Raw genomic sequence first — 17,615 nt, 5'->3', positions numbered from 1 at the left:
ACCCAGTTTTCAAGACGGTCTAACAATATGTTGTGGTCAACAGTATCAAAGGCAGCGCTGAGATCTAATCATATTAACACTGATATTCTGCCACTGTTCAAATGGATGTTATTTAAGACCTTAACAAGTGAAGTCTCAGTGCTGTGGTTAGGTCGAAAGAACAACTGAAACACATCAAAACCGTCAGTTAAAAACATGAAATTACTCAACTGTTGAAAAACAGCTTTTTCAATCAATTTGCTTAAAAATGGAAGGTTTGATATTGGCCTGTAGTTATTCATTATGGTTGCGTCTAGGTTATGCTTTTTTAGGAGCGGTTTAATTATTGCAGTTTTCAGCGCCTGTGGAAATACACCTGATTCAAGAGACTTGTTTACTATGTGTAGTATATCTGAGGCCAAGCAATGAAAAACAGTTTCGAAAAATCCTGTCGGGATGATGTCGAGGCTACAGGAGGAGGATTTCAGATGTTGGATAATGTCTTCCAGGTCTTTAGCATTTATCAGACGGAATTGTGACTTTAGGTGAACACAGGGACCGTACATTTGCTGTACCTGATGCAGAGGCACTGACTGCCTGTCTAATTAGCATTATTTTGTCAGCGAAGAAGGAGGCAAAATCATTGCAGGCCCTGGTGGATAGAAATTCTGAGGCTATCGGCACTGGGGGGTTTGTTAGTCTGTTGACGGTAGCAAACAAAGCACGTGAGTTGTTTTTATTTTTGGTAATGATGTCAGAAAAGAAAGACTGTAGTGCCTTTTTTATTTCCTGATTATAGAAACCGAGTTTCTCTTTATATATTTCCAAGTGAACCTGGAGATTTGTTTTTCTCCACCTGCGTTCAGCTTTTCTGCACTCAGTTTTTGCTGTTCTCACAGTCATGGCTTTTAATAATGTTCACAGCCAACAACTACCAGTTCACGGAAAAACATACATTGAACAACTTCCAGCTAAAACAACTTATTTTGAAAGTTCCTCTCCACTTTCGGAAGCAACCGGTCTCCTGCGCCATTCTTAAATGTTCCAACTCCAGCACCTGTCCTCCCCGCACTCATCTGTCTTCACCAACTTACAGCAGCTGTTGCTAGGTAACAGTTCACACCTCCATATGCATATTAAGTTGTGTATCAATACAATATTCAGTGTGCAATGAATCTGCAATTAAATTAAGACATTCATTCCATATTTTATGCAAGACTCTTTCCCTAGTTCAATACTTTAATATGATTACCAAAAATGCAACTGTAATGCATTACACAACTTTATAAGTAGCAGGAGGGTAATATAATCACTCTAATGTGTTGCTAGGTAATGAATAAGTGATGTTAAAGCCCAATCTTCAGGCTGATCATTTCCATTTCTCCTTACATGACCCAGAAACCGGTGGCTGAACTGCTCTCAGTAAACATTCTGCTTTGTAACCAAAAACCTACAGGGGATTTCTAATTAGGTAAGGAAACAGGCACAACACTGCGAGTGGAAGCCGGGATGAGCGAGAGGATACTGGAGGAAGTGTGGAGGGGGGGGAGCTGATTGGAGAATGTAGAGAGAGGAAGCAAATAACAGGAGAGAGGTGGGAAGAGGGAAGAGGGAAGGAAAAAACAGCGGAAGATGACAGGAAGACTGGGGACTTATCAATTAATTAGAATGCAACGGCAACTAGAGACAGTCATAGGAATTGCATGCAGCGAAGGAGTCACAGTGATGGGGAGAGTAGGACAGACACAGAAAGAAACCACAAGTAGAATGAGATTAGCAAGAGGAGAGATTGGATCGAGAACATATAAAGAGCAACAATGAGAATGGATTTAGGGAATCATGGAGGGGCATAACAAATCCCACACACAGCCCTTAAACATGATCCGAGGAGGCAGCGAGCAGCCGTCCAGCCACTCTGAGCCAGAATACCTGCCCATCAACCTGCCAGCTCTGCATATCCCACGGATGATGTTCCAGAGGGGCCAGGCTCCCTGGAGACACAGCCCAACACAGAGGCCCTTTGAGTAGGCATGAGACGATAGTGATGTGGCCAGGGACTGGTCTGGGTCAGCCAGCACTGCAGAGCTAATACGTGCCTAGACTTTTACCACAAAGCCCCTTAGGCCCCGCAGTCAATGAGCCTAGAGATTGCTGTGCCGCTTTCACTTTGTGAGCTCGGGATCTGAGAGTGAAAGTAAAGGGGCAAAGTCACGGTGCCTTGGAATGAGAAGTAAAACAAACAAGACATTTGAGAAGAGGATTCGGGGGCCTGATTCTACGTTTTATCTAGCCCCTGATGTGTATTCAACATCAGCAACACAACAGAATACGAGTGTTACGTCCCCACTAAGGTCTAGGGGACCTGGAGACAATAACATACAACCAAAAAAAATGAGGGAGTCAGTGTAACAGTTGACAAAAGGTTTATTTTGTGTAAACCCAGAATCGAACAGACATATAATTGAAACACTCTGTTGGTGAGGAGGAGGAGGAGGAGGAGTCAAAGGATTGTGCCAAACAAAAGAAACAAGCATAACAAAACCAGGCCTATCTCTACATCTATCCTTTGAAACCAAAACTCAAACAAAAAAACCCTCACTAACTAAACTACAAAGAATTTGACAAAACAATATACAGGGGTGGCAACAATCTGCTAACCTAGTGTGTCTGAACATTAATTAGCTACGTGGTGAGAAATGTACAGGGTACCCCAGACTTACCTAACTCCTCCACCTCTCAACACACACACTTTCAAAAAGGTCAGACAATACAAAGATAATGAGTTGCTAAACACTGCAGGCTCCTTCATCAGCAACAGGCCCAGAGTGAGAGAGAGAGAAGACTTCCTGGGTGCCTCCTTTATGGTCGGCCCTGGCTGCTGATAGGCCAGCTGAGGGTGAGGGGATCCAATCAGCCATCAGATTCAGGTGCACAGGCAGATTCCGATCAGCTGCTGATTAGCTGTGCAGAAGACAGGGAGAAGAGAGAAACACAGGAGGGAAAGAAAACCCCACAAGTACAGCCTGCCTGGCACATAACAATGAGCAACATACTTCATCTTCTATGCTATCATAAATGAAAAAACTTAAATCTGAAGCGGAAATCAGGATATTTCAACTGGATATCTGTCTTTGTACTTATCTGCAATTCGCAAAAGGCAGCATGCGCCTTTTATAAATCATACTTGCAAATGGTGTATGGGAATATTGTTAAGTGGGTTCAGAGGGATGTTGGAGGTAAGAAAAAAAACACATCCAACCAAATCAACTCCAACATTTCAGGGAATACCCCATTGAGTAAAGCAGTGCACAGAGCTTAGTCAAAGTAGTTAAGACACTTTCTTTAAACCAAAAATAATCTCCAGTGGCAAAAAAAGATGTGAAACATTTTGACTATATGAGCCTCTGTTCAACAGACAAGCCCTGAATACTACAGAGAGCATGAAACACCTTCAGAATAAAGACAGGGAGCCAAAGTCCTGCCCTCTTTTTCACTTGGCCAGTTATTAAAGATGACACCCTGTCCCTTTTATTTTACAACCCCTGGTTTTAAATGTAGACGTTTTTAAAGATAAGACACTGTGAATAAAACAAAATAAGCAGACTTACTATATCTGACATGTGTTAAAGCCATAGACTGTAGGTTAAAGCCCATGTCACAATCTCACAGGTCATTTTAATTAACCTGAGCAGAGGTCTAATCAGGATGGGTAAGTGAAAACAGCAAAATGACCCAATAATTGTACCCATAATTCACTGCTCTCTTAAAGCAACAGACACACCCTGCAAGAAGCCCATGGTCCCAACAAAAGAGATCCTCACCTCATTAAAAGATAACATGTTGTTGGACATAATGAAATGTATCAAACTAGAATATAACATGACCTTAACCACAGCAGTGTCATTTTCCGTCGACTTTCTTCGAGTATTAGATTTGAACATCTAATCGTTTTAGCCTAGTCTATTAACCAAAAGTCCCAAGTAGTAGCCATATCCCATTTAGCATAGGTTGTTAACAAAATCATATTTAAGCTCTTCTAAGGAACTGAAACTAGTTAGTTATAATATAAGCTAGTGGTAGAGAAGCAGACACTGTGTTGTTAGTGCAGAGGGTCTTTAATACAATACATATCTCTGAAGACATTGATATAGTTTGTTTTATCTATTTGAAATAAAACACATTCAAAATTCTTCTTAACAAATGTTAATGCCCTCTGGTCATCTTCATTCTTTCATTGCAACAGTAGCACAACAGCTCTAATTCATTGAGCAAAAGTCAAGTTCAAACAGCAGTGAGCCAGGTGCTTGTGTTCAACTATGCAGTGACTTACCATAATCACAGCATCAAAGAAGCCAACATCCAGGTCAATTTCATGATAGATTCATCAGAGTTGAGTTGGCGTTTGATTGAATATCCCAAAGCATCTTGATCACTGCATTTCCCCTAAACCCTGATTCTCCACTTTAACTTTCAGTGAGTCTGGGGTTTCTTTCTATCTCTCTGCTCAATCAAATCTCAGTTTTCCGCAGGGTGGAAATTATCATCACTGCTTCTGAAGCTTCAACATGAAAGCTCAAGATCTTAATTTTTTTCACCACAGATGACCATTGGAATATACAATGTATTTCCAAGGCCCTGTGAACACTGTTTTGGTCTGATAGTGATTCAGGTGAAAACCAGACTAAGGCTGCTTTCAAAATCAGTTGCTTATGCTTTTTGCTTTTTGTAAGTACTGCAGCTGCAATGCTGCAAGCAATTGGGACTTACTACTTCACATACATCAAGCCTTGAACTTTGACCCCTTTGCTAATGTTATTTGCTTAATTAATTGTTGGTCAGAATAGCCAGAAAAGCAATCCTAGTTTGTATAATGCAAAATGCGACCAGATGCAGTCGGACATCCTGGTATTTAAGGCATACTGCTTTTGACATATAATGTATTGGAACACACAACATCTTTTTCTGGCAAACTAAATAGTGAGGTTAATCGGCATATACTGACTGACAGCATGGCGATAAAAGGGGGAAAGAGAGAAATAATTAGAGGTTTTACATTAAATTAAAAACACAAGAGATGCTGGCAAAAATAACAAACACACAAATCCCAAAATCCATCTGTTAGTATTGAACAAACTATTGTTTGTTCAAGTAAACAAATCTTAAGCAGTCACGAGAAAGAAAAGATAATCAGGAAATTATTTGGCAGTTTGGTTTATGATGCACATTTGAGAGGGAAAGGGGGAAAACAACTATTTGTGCATAATAAGGAAGACATGATTGATTATTTTATGTGTTCACTAAGCAGCTAATTCAGAGCTAATTAGCAATGATTAACTAGGAAAGTGGTCGGAAGTATTAACACAGTGTCCGTTATAAACTACCTTATTGTTTTCTACATTACATACCTTAATCAGTCACACCTGTTGATAATTATCCACCATAAACTGGAGATGTTTGAACTGTGAGATGTAAGAGCAGCAGCAAATAACAAAAACAACACAGTTATTAGGATTTGTTCTGTTTTTCCCTATAAAATATCTCTGGTTTAGTCTGACTTTGAGTATTTTAATTACCCTGACTAAAACACACAATGTTGACTCCTTGCTTGGTCCAGCCACGTCCAGCCAGTTAAACATTTAAATTCGCACATGAATTCCCTGTCTCTCTTAAGCCCTTCCACTCACCTGTCTGAACACAATCCCCTTTACTGGCCCTCCAGTATAAATACCTGCTACTCACAAACACAATCCCCTTTACTGGCCCTCCAGTATACATACCTGCTGCTCACAAACACAATCCCCTTTACTGGCCCTCCAGTATACATACCTGCTGCTCACACACACTGGCCCCTTGCCGGATTATTTTGCTGGGTAGATTTAGTGGTCCAGCTTCTGGTCTTGTTTCCCTGCATGCTACCTTTTGGATTTGTCTTCCTTTATTGATTGCTTGCCGAATGTTGAACTTTGCTGTGCTGGGCACTTTTGAAAACCAGTACATCACAACACACTGCACAGTTCTCTTATTACCCTGGGCGTCAACTGTGTATTGACTCGGATCAATAGATCTGTTTGTGGCAAAGGGATGCACTTCAAACTGCATGCATTTCCTCAGAAAACTTTTGTGGGCAGTTGTGCTTCACATCCTGAAAGACAGCTTTAAAGGAAAATACATATCTCTCAAAGGAAATGTTTTTACATACTGCTAAATAAAGAATGCAAGAGTGTCTATTGGTGTAGGCTGGACTCTGTGTTTTGAACACCTTGAAAAGCATTGCATAATTTCACATATTTACTATAACATCAGTGCTCTCAATTGAGTAAAGTAAATCAGTACTAATCATTTTTTAATTCACAGGGATGATTATGACATTCCTTAGGCGACCTTAATGAAATTTGCTGTATGATTAGTGAATTCACGCAGAGCAGTGCATATCTTCTTTCTGTCTCGTTAAAAAAGCTAATGAATCGACTGCAGCATCAAACAAGAGGACTCATGCATATCCTCCCCACCTGCACATCTAAAATCCAAATAGTTGTTTGTCATTCAACCACAACATTACCACTGCTATCTGATGCACAGGGCTCTCAGGACCATCCATTGGTCAACAGCACCACTCTATTATTGCCATCACCAATCACTCACCGCAGTGTGATTCTATGCACGTTGCAACAGCCATCATCGCTGCGCCCCAACAATCATGCAGCTCAGCAGGCGTGGAAATGAGTGCAGCATCCCAGCAGGAAGTTGGGCCTGTGACGCCCTGAGGGACGTGGCAACCTGGCTCTGATGTAGGGGGTAATTAAAAGACATGAGCATTAATAGTGCATTAGACAGTGTGTGTGTGTGTGTGTGTGTGTGTGTGTGTGTGTGTGTGTGTGTGTGTGTGTGTGTGTGTGTGTGTGTGTGTGTGTGTGTGTGTGTGTGTGTGTGTGTGTGTGTTCATAAATTACACTTGTGAAGAACAGGTCAGAAAGGGCAGCCTGAGGAACATGCACAGGTTTTCATCTTACACTCTCCACTGTCACTGCTGCCATGGCAACCAGAGACACCCAGAAATACACACAAAAGAGTAGGGAAAGTATATTCGAATCAAATCAAATAAAACATGGAGATTCAGCACAACAAAAGGAGTTAAAAATCAATAAGGAGCATAATAGCGTAATTGCATTCACAGGAGGTCCAACATGGTTCATGGACTCTTGTTCCAGCAGCCCACCTACCTCAGTGAGTGTTCTGTCAAAGTCAGAGCAAGAATAGAATATGAGAAAAAGGTTTGAAAACACTGCGGACAGTGTGATTGTGAGAATGAATAAGAATGTGTGAGTATAGTCAGAAAAGGAAAGCGGAGGTGGTGAGAAAGAAGAGAGTAAAAAATGCATATGTATTCTCCTATTTTTTTTAAGGGTCAGGTGTAGCTCTGCCTGGACAAGCGAGGATAATCAGAGCAGAGATGCAGCAACTCTAAGCGAACTTTGCTAAATCTACCGGGCTAGTTTAATACGAGCAGCAGCTTAGGGAGAGCAAAGGGAGGCTCACTCTGTTGTTCTGGATTTACCATGCAAATGATTTTAGTCACACAGGGATATAATCAACAAAGCCACAGTAACACTGACAACCTCAGTATAAAATGTTTTCATGCCTGGTAGACTCACCTTTCCTCTTAGAAAGATACGTAAAAAGTGTCAGCAATGCTCATGTTGTGCCCTTTGTTGATCAATGATGGACAGATTTACCCTTACAGGCATCCAAGGGTGATATTCATCGTGCGAAAGGAAGAGGTGAAAGTTGTAGTCACATGTAAAGGTTTCTATCTACATGAATGATTTTCAAAAAGCAATACTTTTTTCTGATTACACTAAGAGATATGTTCTGGATGTTAAGTAGACTCAATCATTCTCTTTGCCCTTCAGGTCTTATGGCTCGGACCCAGATAACATCAATCAAAATGTTTAATGCAAATCCCCAGAGCTGTTGTAGGAGTGATGCTACAGTGGAGCAAAGCAAGTTAATATTTTTCATGTTCATTTCCTAGTGGTTAATAGAAACCCTCCCCTCAGATTCATTCAGAACATATGTAAATGTATTATAAATGAGTATGCATGCATTACAGTTTCCAAAAAAGCTTCAGCCCTCAGCATTTCTCAGCTTTTCCAAACACACGAGTTTCTTTGCCTGCTGCTGCACATTAGAAAATCATTGTGATGTTTTTCTTGTGTTGGGTTTACCAGGCCATATTTCATCAGCTCATGATGGTATGTAGCCATCAGGCAAGAAAGGCCACTTTTTAACTATTGAAAAACATTTCCTCGCCACCCTGGAAGCGAGCCTCTTGTGATGGCACCAAACAGTCCAAAACTTGGGTCCAGACTGAAACGTCTCATCTGTTGGGATTTTTTACATTTATACAGAAATGTCTGTACCCGAATGAATTTGGATCGCCTGACTTTTTCACAAATGCCACAATAAGGTTGACATTTGTCGAATTGAGTGAATTATCTCAGGAAGAAACGGAATTGGTTGCCATGAAATTTGGTTTAGACATCACGGAGAAAATGCAATAACTTTTCATGTATTGGCAGCATAGCTATTCACCTTCCCATATAGGTTCAAGGTGCAAGGTCCTTTATTGTCAAACTAACATAGCTACAGAGTAATTATGTCGTTGAAAATCTTAGGTCACAGGCTTCTCCAACAATGCAACACAATAATACAGATAAGCAGACAATATTAAAACAATATTAAAAAAATACTATATTAAAAGTAATACTAAAAGAAAAATAGTTTTAAAGAAAGTGAGAAAAAAAAAGTGGAATAGTGCAATACGAGTCTATATACAAGTTATTGGAATGGTATATTAGATAATAGATACATAATTACTAAGTAGCAGATGAATGTTCTGAAATTGTTTCAGCAGTTCAGTTGTTTAACAGTCTTATTGCCTGTGGGATGAAGCTATCTCTGAATCTGGTTGTTTTTGTCCGGATGCTGCGGTAACGCCTGCCAGACGGCAGCAGGGTGATGGGGGTCTTTTATAATCCTGAGGGATTTCTTCCTGAGCCGCTGGGAGTAAAGGTCCTCCATGGATGGCAGCTCCGTCCTGGTGATGTTCTCTGCAGTTTTCACCTGGAGCAGAGTTGAAGAGAGCCAAAGACAATGCGGCCATCTTCACCGGCGCATCTTGCAATCTTATACTTATAGGTGTCCTTTGTTTTGAAGGCTAAACAAAGATTTAACATTATAACTGCTGTTAGCATCGTCAAGGTGAGTGTGGTTTTACACTGAAGTTAGCATTTAGCTCTAAGTTTGTACAGCCTCTCATAGTTGTTTGTTTGGCGCTGATCTTGACTGCATTAAGTCATGGGGAGTGGGACTAAATGTTCTGTTAGTAGAAATCATAGGCAAATAATTAGTCTACTATATTCAGTAGCATTTAGTACAAATATCCACAGAAAAATCCAGCCCTGGATGTCTTAAAGCTGGCATCTGTTTTAGGTAGATGTTATGTATATATAATTGTTATAATGGTGGAGTTTTAAAAGAACACAACAACCAACACAACTACAGTTGCAGTTGCTTATTATAATAACACAATGCCAATAAAGTGTGTTCAACAGAGATAAAAAAAACTGGAAATAACAAGTTTCACACCCTGTTTGTGTTTTTGCTGTTAAAAAATGACAGCCTCCTCCTCAACCACACAACAGCTCTTCCATTTTTGGTGTAGTGTGAACATTATTTCAATTATCTCTCACTACTGCAGTGGAGGACAGTGTGCACAGAGTACCACATGACACAAATATGAGGTAGTGTATTCTAGGTTGAATTACACTTTTTTCCCACTTTCCCTAAAAATATCTAGTCTACATTTGCACTTCAGACTTCCAACTTTTCTGAGAATAAAATGTGTGAAATTGTTCAATTTAGCTGAAAAATAACTAGACAGGTACAATAATGGCATAATGAGACCTAGTGACAGATTTCTCTTCCAATAAAATAAAGCACGATTTTTTTTGTAATAAACACTTCATGTCTCCTCAATTGCATCATGGTCTGTTACAGGTGCTGCTGGAGGAGAAACTGGCATGTCTGCTTCTGTTATGATTTATTTCATACAGTCTTTGGTTATAATAGCTTTCTCTTCCTGCATTGTTGTTGACTGTCGGTGCAAACTGTAGAGTTTAAAAAGGAAAAAAATGCTTTCTAAATAAACCTTCTGATTATGTTTGCTTTAGTTAACTGAAAATCCATTTTGAATCCATGGATGAATTACTAAGCAGGTCTACCCGGCCTTCACTATACAAAAGGTCACTGAAATAGACATGTTACAACCCAGTAGGGACTCAACCTGATGAAGAGAAACATAGAATGACTACAAAGAGAAACCGTAGAATCACAAATGGATATGAGGATAGGAAATGACCACAAAGATGAGGATGTGCCAGGTACAAATATCTTTAAGAGGACGTATAATGCTAATTTTAAGGTTTATATTATTATGTAGTGTCTCTACTGTGACATGTCTCCATGCTTTAATGTTCAAAACGGTCTTTACTTTTCTCATACTGCCTGTACTGCAGCACCTCTTTTAACCCTCTGTCTGAAACCAGAGCCCAGTCTGCTCTGATCGGTTAGCTGGCCGGCTCTGTTGTAATTGGTCAACCGCTTAGAGATGTCCCGCCCCTTATCCTTTCACGTACAATGTGTTGGAGCGCCAGCCAATAGAAGCGCAAGTACATTGTGATGTCATTATGTTACGGAAGTCCAATGGAGCTATTTCATGCAGGGGGAGGGTGGGAGAGAAACTCTGGGATTTTAGCCTTTGCAGACCATTTACATGCACTAAAACCTACTGTATATATATAACACACTAAAGGGAAGGGGAAACCCAAAGAAGAATAATAGGGCCTCTTTAAAATCTGCCCGTGACTACACAATGTCTTTAATCAAATTAAAACACATTACAAATGGACTCAGAATAGCAAACACCTTGTCGATAATTCTTTGTTTTAACTCCAGGTAGAATTACTTTTTATTATTTGTTGCTCCTCTGTGTACAGGTTTGAAGTCTGAGGTGATTTGGTTTATTAGGCACGTTTTTACAGTTTACTTGTTTAATACCACTGCTCAAAAACATGAATAGTAAGGTGTATCTGTAGTTGAGGGGATTCATGATTTGTAGCTCCTGGAAAATTGCATGACAGATTAAAATCTTGAATCTTTAGTTTTTAGCCTTGGGGGAAGTCAGTCATGTTTACAGATTTGAATTACAGCTGCCCAAGGTCATACAATAAACATGAGATATGTAAAATGAATTCTTAATTGTGATGGCAGAGGAGCTCTCTCCTGCAAATGTTGAATTTCAAATGTCCTCGTAATGTGCTCATGAAAATGCAGAAGAGACTGGAAAATGGTTACCTGAAGATACAAAAGGTAACAATGCTGAACCGGAGAGTGTATCAAGCCTAGTGGATGTGTATATTCGTTTCAATCCATTCAGGCTCTGATGAACACACCAACCTTTTATTTGTTTTCTCGTCTCTATCTGTTGCCAATGTGCGATAATGTGCAAAGCAAAGGGTTTGGACAAATACAAAATAAAAAAAGCACTGCACCTTCTCCCTGCTTCCTTATTATACATTGAAAAGATTTGGATTTGGATGATGAAGGCAGAAATATAAAAGGTGTCTGTATGGCTTTATATGGAGTGATAAGCAGTCAGGTTAGAAATACGTACATGCTGTAGAAATATGAATATGTTTAGTGTTGTCATGAAGCTAGAAGCAAAATACCACACATGGGAGATACACGCCTGAAAGTTTGCCTCTAAACTGTTAACACTCTCAACGGGAATTTACAGCTTATCTGCAAGTGTCATCAGCTTAAAATAAAACTTCAAATCCAAAACAGGTTCCTGAAATGAAAGTGTATCTGAGTAAAAGCTCTCTGCAGGTTAGCTCAGTTTAAGAAAATCATAAGCAGTCCAGCAGTGAAACCATTCAGGCAAAGAACATGCAAAACATATTCCACTTAGCTACAGCAGTCTAGATACTCCCAGATCGATGCTCTCTTTTGTTGAAAGCATTAACACAAACTGTTCCTCACCCTCAGGGGCTAAACTGTTTTTGTTTCTTAACAAAAAGGGATTTTTTTTTTTAAAACGGTCTTTCTTGTTTCTCTGCCTTTGTGGCCAACAAGATGCATCCCAGGAGTATCATACCAGCAAGATGTTATGGTCACCTATGTTTAAGTATTCCATAATTGTAACACGTTATCATATTGGCAGGTATTCTACTCCTACAATGTAATAATAGATTTACCATTTATCCATGTTTTATCCTTTCATTCAGGTTTTTACTAACATGTAAGATTATTTTAACCAAACCTATTAATACAACACTATTAATAAATATGTAGCCCTAAATGAAGTTAACTTTTTATGCAAACTGGACCAACTCTAGCTACTAACGAAGGTCATCCAGTGCAGTTAAAAGCTGTAAATAAGTTATAATTGTTAATGACAAATGTAATTAATTTGAACATCTATTATATTGGTTCACAGCTAGATTATAGTGTATTATGAATAATTTATTCTGGGTCAAATTACTGTGTAGAAGAAAAGCGGGGATAAAATTAAGTGTTACCTAAAAATCTTTATTAATTACATTAAGAGGAAGTAAATCTTTTTAAAAAAGGTAAGGTTTGAGCTTCCAGGTTTGTGATAATGGCTTCTTTCTATTGCCTTTACACATTTTACATCAAAAGTCCAGGATATTTTACAGTATATAAGCGCCATGGTGAGATACACTTGCTGCTGCTGTAGAACAGTAGTTCCTAAAACCGTACAGTACTCAAGATTTGAAGTTACTTTATTACACCTCCCCCCCATTGAGCTCAGACTCTCGAGAGCTTTTAAGCAAAACCCTGCAAAGCACCGTTTAGACACCTTCCCTGTGATGCTGAATGTTTTACTCGAGGAAGATCCTGGCCTGTTCTTCCCACTGTCTCTCTGTTCTCCCCCAAGCAGTGCAGCCTTTCAGGGCACCCTGCCACGGGAAAAGGATTAATATTAATTCCTTTCTAATTACTCAGAGATTAAATTATCCAAGATAATGCAAATACTGAGTCTTTCAGTGCTGATTTACTTCCCACACACACACAAGTAAAACAATCGACCAATTGGATCAGCATTGACACTGCTTTTTCTACTAATGTGCACCTTTAGGGATTCTCCTCTCAGTGTCCGGGAAATATCTAAAAGATGTTGCCACTGCTTATGTATAATGCAACCAAAACGTTGCTAACTTGTCATTTCTCAGTGTTGCATTTAGAGTTTTGCTTAGCTAAAGGCAAGACTCCGGGGAAGTATCACAGGGACCATTAGATCACAAAAAAGGGAGGTCTTCAAACTGTGTTTAGCGGCTTTTTCTGCGGCTGATGTTTTGGTTTGATTTTCTCAAGCCACAGGGGTCTCTGCTAGTTGGGCTGGCATGCCCTCAGATGCTTCACACAGGCAGTTAATCACTTAGATCTCGAGCAACAAAAAAAACAGCCAGGCCCAGGAAGAAAGAAATATAAAAGAGAGACCACCAGAGAGGGAAGTCGGGGAGAGGGAGGGGGGAGTCTAGATGGGAACAGAACGTAATGTAACACGTAGCTACTGCATAAAATAAACGTATTTTTGAAAATGTAGCATATCCTCAGTAAGAAAGTGATTGGCAAAATGTTGGCCTGGTGTCGCTAACAATAAACACGTTATTAGTTAACATTTACTAGGCTACTTGCTTATAACATTTACACCAACTTGTGTTCACAAGCAAGACAACATAGATCAGGTTAGTGACTAGTCACATAGGTCTGGTTGTAAAACACAGAAGGGTTAGAAATCGGGTGCAAACACTGATGATTTTGAGCATTTATGAGGTGACAAAATTATAAAAAACATTTTTAATAAATATTTGTACATAAAGCCACATGACGAAAGAGGAGGGCGGAAAGACTCTGTGCTGTTAGCAGAAGAGCCATGGGTGGATTAGCCTACTCTTAGCAGCATTGGAAGAAATCAGAATATATATAAATATTTTTAATATATATTTGCTTGCTTTTAGAATTCTGGTCTGAATACTTAATTGAATTGTTTGCTAGTCCCTTTGTTGTTGTTTATTATAATCCATCAACAACTTTAGAGAACTAAGTATTTCTTGAAGAGCAGTTTCTGTTTTGACCATGTTTTATTCAAGTCCTGTGAGGACTAGCCTACTAAAACTCTGCATACAGTTGTGTGATGTCTGTCGCTCTAGAGCAGCTTTTTTCAAGTCTGGGAAATTACACAAACACTTGCTTTAGGCTGCATAAACACAGTGAGTATAGCAACAAGGTGTTGTTTTTTATTCATAGGGGCTGAAGTTCAGGATTTCTCAGCCTCTGCTGCAACGATTTAATAATAAATAATAATAATGCATTACATTTTTTTATTAGAGCGCTTTTACAGGTGCTCAAAGCGCTTTACAATTACACATTACACATATTAGACATTACCCACAGGAGCAAATGCGGGTAAAGTGTCTTGCCCAAGGACACAACGGCCTGACGCAGTGGCAGCCGAGGCGGGATTCGACCAGGAGTTCACCAACGCCCCTTGATCTGATGACCAACGCTCTAACCACTGCGCCAAAACCGCCCCATAATTTGATTTGTACTTCCCTTTTTAAAAGCATGTCTCCTGTGAGTCCCTCAACTTAATAAAAGTGCAATTCTTTATCACTGGAGTGTGCCTTTTAAAAACAAAAGCTCCAGTAGACAGAAACAATCTTCCACCAAAGAGAACCAGCTGGTACTGTGCTGTACCCTATCTACTCTCTTGTGAAAATAAATGTATTTTAGTAGTTAAACATGGCAGGATAAATTATCTTAGTCAGGCTGTCTCAAAGATAATGATAAGATGAGAAGCACTGAAACTGCAGGATTCAAAGTGGCCAGGGAACAGTCAGCTAACTTTCTCGCTGTTTCCTACCAAGTCCCCACTATCTCCCTTCAAATAACGAGGCGAAATGCCAAAATAATAAGTAGCCCTGCATTCAAATGTTTGTGCATGACTTGGATGGCATCCGATTCTGTAACTTGGAACAGATCGTGTTTTGCACAGCAGGAGAGAAATTTACGTGTTTCGTTAATTGCTATTAATTTATTCCCTCTGTTAGACAAATTCATCTCTATCTCCCCCCCGATCTTATGATCCCAGGACCAACGCACAAGCACAGATGCTGTTAATGAGCAAGTGTCCCTGAGCTATAGCGTTCGTTCAACCCAACCCACACACTTAGCCTGCTTCCACACAGCAACCAGCCTCAGACTCCGCAGTGTGAAGGAAAAGAAAATTCAACACCCTAAAGATGATCACAGATAGACTATTATTCATATGCTGATTTGTAAATGTGTATTCTGATCCTGTGCGAGCATGTTGGGGGAATTTCCTTGCAGATGTATGCAGTTTATGTTAGTGATTTGTGCTGTGCTTTGAAATGTAACAATCTGTTTGCAGTAAGCTCAAGAACTTCCACTCGGGATGAACTGAAGGAGTGTGCAATGATGTCCGTCTCAAATTATCATCTCAACACACACACACAAACACACACTGCTTCCAGCCCTAATGCATACACACAGATGGACAGACATAAACACGCAAACAGCAACCCTTCTGACCCTGCACCACACTCATCAGCCTCCACCCTGCTACTGCAGACAGGAAGGAGGCAGGAGGAGCCTGGAGGAGCTGGAGAATAGCAAAAGGCAGTGTGGAGAAGTAGTAGGCTACTACTCTCTGCTGTTCCTCATCTGGCTTGCCCGTGGACAAAGCCTATCCGTTAGAGTGCAGGTCACGCACATGCAGGAATACAGATGGGCTGCTGCTGAGTCTTTCTGCCCTGCCACTCAATGATTTAAGGAGTGAAATTAAACATTAGGAGCTGCCTGCACGTGTAAGAGCATAACAACGATGTGTACTGGTTTAGTTTTGTGAGGATGTAAATGTATTTATAGCAGGGTGTTTACTCTTTCAACGCAGTGCCATGTGTACTTTTGCATTTGTTTGCAGGACTGTGTGTTTTTTGCAAACACCTGAATGGATGTTTATATCCCTGCAAATGTGTACTTGTGTGTGAGTAAACAAGACACCGGCAAAAACATCCATTTAGGCTGCAGAGCACTGTGTGCTGTGGCAGCAGAGGTGCACAAACTGTTTGAATAAATCCTCTGTCGTAAATGCGGAATAATCCAAGACTAGTACACAAATCGGTGAGCGCCGGGTCCATCACCGCTCTGCAGGGTGGTCAAGTGCAAAGTTCTTCATTTAGTTGACGGTGCGATGCTCGGCCTTGGCTTGAGGTTCTTCTGCATTTTAAAGATAATACGCTCAGTTCAGCTTCACTGTTTACCTTCTGACTTAATCCGTTTTGACACTGGACAAGAAATTGAAGAGAGAGTTGGCGGGAAAGGAGATTTTCTTGGAAAACCAACCCAAAACAATAATTTGAGCACTGTTGGGTATTACCTATTTCTACTTTATACTTTACAAACTAAATGTAAAGGTAAATATCGAGACTCACATGTTTTATAGCTAATAAATATATTTTTTCATATAGTTATAAATCCCCAACCAAATTTTAATTTTTGCGGCTACAATATTAAAATACTGCTTACATGTTAATGCATCACTATGAACCAGCCAAGTTGATATCAATGTTTTAAGACAGTCATAATGAGAACATTCACTTTAAAACTTGATTTTTCTTATTGTGCAAGAACAAACCATGGGTCTATTCTACTTAAAATTTATGTCGTAAAAACGTAAAACACACCAGTTAATCACACTGTTTGCGACATATCCCTTGATTTAGTTGAATTAGGGCATTGTAGTTCACGTTTAGTCGTTTTGCCACACACCTTCTTACTGCCATCAATATTCAGAGCCCAGGATAATTAGCAAATGAATCAGCCGGCCCTTATACAAAAACTGTGAGTAGCTTTTGAAACCAGTGAGCTTTTGGCATATGCTGTGTTCAAGCCACATTGGAGTTATAAAAATATATAATAGGCTTTCTAATCGTAAATTGTCCTCATGCCAGCCAACTCAAGTTGTTGTTATAGCTTGGCATTTTTGTATCTAAAATATCTGATATCTGAATTAGAGCAATATAAAGGTGCCTGAAAACCAAGCAAACATGATCTCACTTCTGCTAAATTTCCACTAACAATCAAATGAAGTCAACATAGTGGATTCAGTGTTGAATGGTAAGTAAACATTATTTTTAACTCTCAAACAACCAACTCTCCACGCTGTTGTCCTGAAATTACCTGTGAGATAAACATCACCATTAGTTACCATGGGAACCTTTACCATCTTTCCCGTCCATCTGGCATGAAGTAAATGCAGCATTAGAGCAAAAGACAGGCTAAATAAGTCTGATACACTGTGGATTTAGGTCTTACTATGAGATTTACCATGAACGGTAAGGAATATAGCATTTAAAGAATTATTTATACATTGTTGCATGGCTCTTAGTTCTTTTCACAATGGTAACACATTGAAATAGTTATTGAAGTATCTACTTTTAAAAGCCTGCTATTCTCTGTGTTTGAAT

General features: G+C 39.7%; 1 protein-coding gene across 1 annotated transcript in view; it reads left to right on the top strand.

Moving 5' to 3' along the window:
- LOC104946552 (wings apart-like protein homolog) overlaps positions 1-2,007 on the top strand; it is a 10,690-nt gene extending 8,683 nt beyond the window's left edge. The window contains exon 10 of the mRNA XM_010772413.1: positions 1,849-2,007. Coding sequence (XP_010770715.1) covers positions 1,849-2,007 — 159 coding nt within the window. The remainder of the gene's footprint in view (positions 1-1,848) is intronic.
- The last annotated feature ends 15,608 nt before the right edge of the window (positions 2,008-17,615 follow it).

This window comes from Notothenia coriiceps, unplaced genomic scaffold, assembly GCF_000735185.1.
Source record: "Notothenia coriiceps isolate Sejong01 unplaced genomic scaffold, NC01 NC01_scaffold00011183, whole genome shotgun sequence".
Classification (NCBI taxonomy): Eukaryota; Metazoa; Chordata; class Actinopteri; order Perciformes; family Nototheniidae; genus Notothenia; species Notothenia coriiceps.
The sequence above is the reverse complement of the archived record's forward strand: the minus strand, read 5'-3'. Positions and strand labels throughout refer to the sequence as shown.